We start from the raw sequence: 2832 nt of genomic DNA on the forward strand, positions 1-2832 counted from the left end.
AGGAGCAAGTCTTTGGTCTTCAGGAGAAGCTGCAGAGTCTGTGGCCTATTGTCTTGCACCACAGGTGGCGGGCTTCAGTCCAGGCTTGTCAGGGGGCTCTGGAACTTTCAGTTTCAGAAAAGCAATGGAGGGGAGATAACAGTGTTGTTGTTCTTATAAATATATTCAGGTGGTGGTGGCAAATGCTTTTAATCCCAGCATTAGAGAGGCAGGGAGATCTCTGAGTTCGAAGCAAGTCTGTTCTACAGAGTGAGTTCCAGGATAGCTAGGGCTACACAGAGAAACCCTATCTTCAAACAAACAAACAAAACAAAACATGCCAAGATTCTAAACTTCAGTAGGAGTCTGACCTTCACTGTATATAAATGTCAAAGGTTATATACAAAGTTTCTGTGTGTGTGTGTGTGTGTGTGTGTGTCCATGGATATGGGCAGATATCAAAGAATAGAGCCACCTTTGAATCAGCAGAACAAACCTAGTCTAGTTTCTTTTCCAACATGTCCAGTCTTTAAATAATATTCTACTTTTCTTATTGAAGCAAACTTCCAAAATTTGACATTTAGAAAGTCAGCATGCTGGCAGAGCATTACCCACACCTTTTCAGTTCTAGGTATCAGATCAGATGAGAGTGAAGGTGTCTATTTGGACATTAGCTTGTTCTAAGGTAGAAATGCTATGCTATTTTATTCAAAGTTATACTCTTGGATTTGCTCAATATTCACTATAAGTAGCAGTCACATGGTAGAGGGAAGCAATGTTTCAGTGTTGCAAGATCAAACATAAACATCATAATAGAAGTGTGATTTATTGCTGAGAACTTTCAACATTTATTTATATTAATTATGCTAAAACCAGCTTCCCCAGCCAATGCCTGTAAAATGTTGTACAAGTGCCCCCGGGTGGTTAAAATACAGAATTACCAAAAAACATGTTCCATTATGTTGGTGGTATCATCTTCAGAAACTTCTGAAACACCAGCCTGGGATCGAAGAGTGGACATGATGTCATTAGACAAATTTATAAAACCATTCTGCAAACAGATATTTGCTATTTCTTCCCACTTTTCTAAGGAGCAAAATATATCATTCATCACAAGATGCTCGATCACATCTGGAAAAAAATACAGTATTATGTTACAGAATTTCCTGTTAACTTGATAATCCTTCAAAAATAAAGAGACATTAGTGCCACATAGTTACTCTCAATCCCGACCTTGGACCAGTAAGTTTCACGCTATGATAAGTGAGTGCCTAGCCCCAGGTCCTGTAAGTTCCTGAATGTTAATGTATGGACTCAAGCCTGGAACATGATTCACCTTCCATGCTCCCCACTCATCTCCTTGGTATAAGATAGCTTCTTTGAAGGCTGTAAGGCAGGGAGCTCAGAAAGTGAAGAGTACAGCCCCTTCTTATAGGTAAGAGGCACTGCTCAAAACCATCGGGTGCTGACAGCCTTGGACTTCAGTTTTCACAATACTTTTAAATAGCTTCATAAATGCTTTAGTAGTGCTGCCCTTAGCAAACCTTAACCCTTTCTCTAAATAGAGAATGTTCTATGTAGTTAGTATCTATAACCAATATTTTCCTAAAAGAAACTAAATGGTTTGCTTTTAAAGAAATCTAGTATGATTTACTTTTGGAAGATAGTTGATAGTAACTCTCTTTGGTATTTATCAATTATTTGTTTATTTGCTACAGTGAATGACCAGCAAGCCTCCCAGGACCTGCTTTCCTGACTCCTCAGTGCTGGAGTTACAAATGTGTGCTCCTGTGCCTGACTTACTACATGTGCTCTGGGAACTGGGCATTGATGGGGCTACTTCCCAACCCAGTATCCATCAGTTTACGGAACTAATGTCTTACCTACCACCTGCATTACTTATGAAACTTTTTTAAGAAAGACTTTTCTTTGATTATTATCCTCACTACTATTTTATTTTGTACACAATTGATATTTTTCTATCAAGTAATTTAGTTACTACTTGTAATGATAAATTTAGAATATTAAATTATCTTCCTCAACATATTTTCAGGTAATTTACTATTCTTTCTTTGATTGCAGAAAATAATTTGAAAACTTACCTGCTTAGGCTTCTATATTAAATTAATGAAAGGGGAAAATGTAAAATTTGATTAGCTCCTCAATGTCACTGCAAAGTTACATTAAGAGAAATTATCATATGAAAATATGCATATAATGGGTCTGGAAATTAAATTATATAAGGTTTACAGCTAATTAATATTTGAAATACATATAAAATGACTGCTAACTTATATGGTCACTTACATTAACTGTTTATAAGAGTGTTGCCTCTTGCAATTCTCACTGAGGTTAGTAAAGATTTGTCATTCTAATTCCTTCAGCAAACATATCCCATTGCCAACAGACTTACTAAAACATGGTGATTTTCACATTTGCAAACTTCTAATGTTAACTCTGGAAATTCTGAGCTAAGTTTAATCACACTGAAATCCATAAATAACTTATTACTAGCTCTTTCACTACAGCACTTGTGGTTACATACCTATGGTAATATATTTTTTTCTGAAAGTACCTCTTGCCTTCGAGGAGAATGAACTTTTGTCAGACCTCAAAATCAAGTTAATAATATGCTTTAAGAACATTTAAAACTCAATCTGCTGTCCTACTGTGTACTCAGCCTGTTTTAAGTTTAACCTGCCTTTAAGAAAATAATGTACAGACTTTACCATGCCTGGACTTCCCACTTAATTTCAGTTTACAACTGAAGCAAAATGCATAGCTTTAATCTTAAACTATGTCCTCTTCTGTAAGTGTGTGTGTGTGTGTGTGTGTGTGTGTGTGTATGTGTGT

At 36.3% G+C, this 2832-nt stretch overlaps 1 protein-coding gene across 4 annotated transcripts in view; it reads right to left on the bottom strand.

Annotated features, from left to right (window-relative positions):
• Positions 1–798: 798 nt before the first annotated feature.
• Clhc1 (clathrin heavy chain linker domain containing 1) overlaps positions 799–2832 on the bottom strand; it is a 30623-nt gene continuing 28589 nt past the window's right edge. For all 4 annotated transcript variants that reach the window (XM_031339877.1, XM_031339875.1, XM_031339876.1 and 1 more), the window contains one exon: positions 799–1110. In XM_031339877.1, the coding sequence (XP_031195737.1) occupies positions 917–1110 (194 nt within the window). In that variant the 3' untranslated portion in view covers positions 799–916. The remainder of the gene's footprint in view (positions 1111–2832) is intronic.

The sequence above is a fragment of the Mastomys coucha genome, unplaced genomic scaffold, assembly GCF_008632895.1.
Source record: "Mastomys coucha isolate ucsf_1 unplaced genomic scaffold, UCSF_Mcou_1 pScaffold22, whole genome shotgun sequence".
Lineage (NCBI taxonomy): Eukaryota > Metazoa > Chordata > Mammalia > Rodentia > Muridae > Mastomys > Mastomys coucha.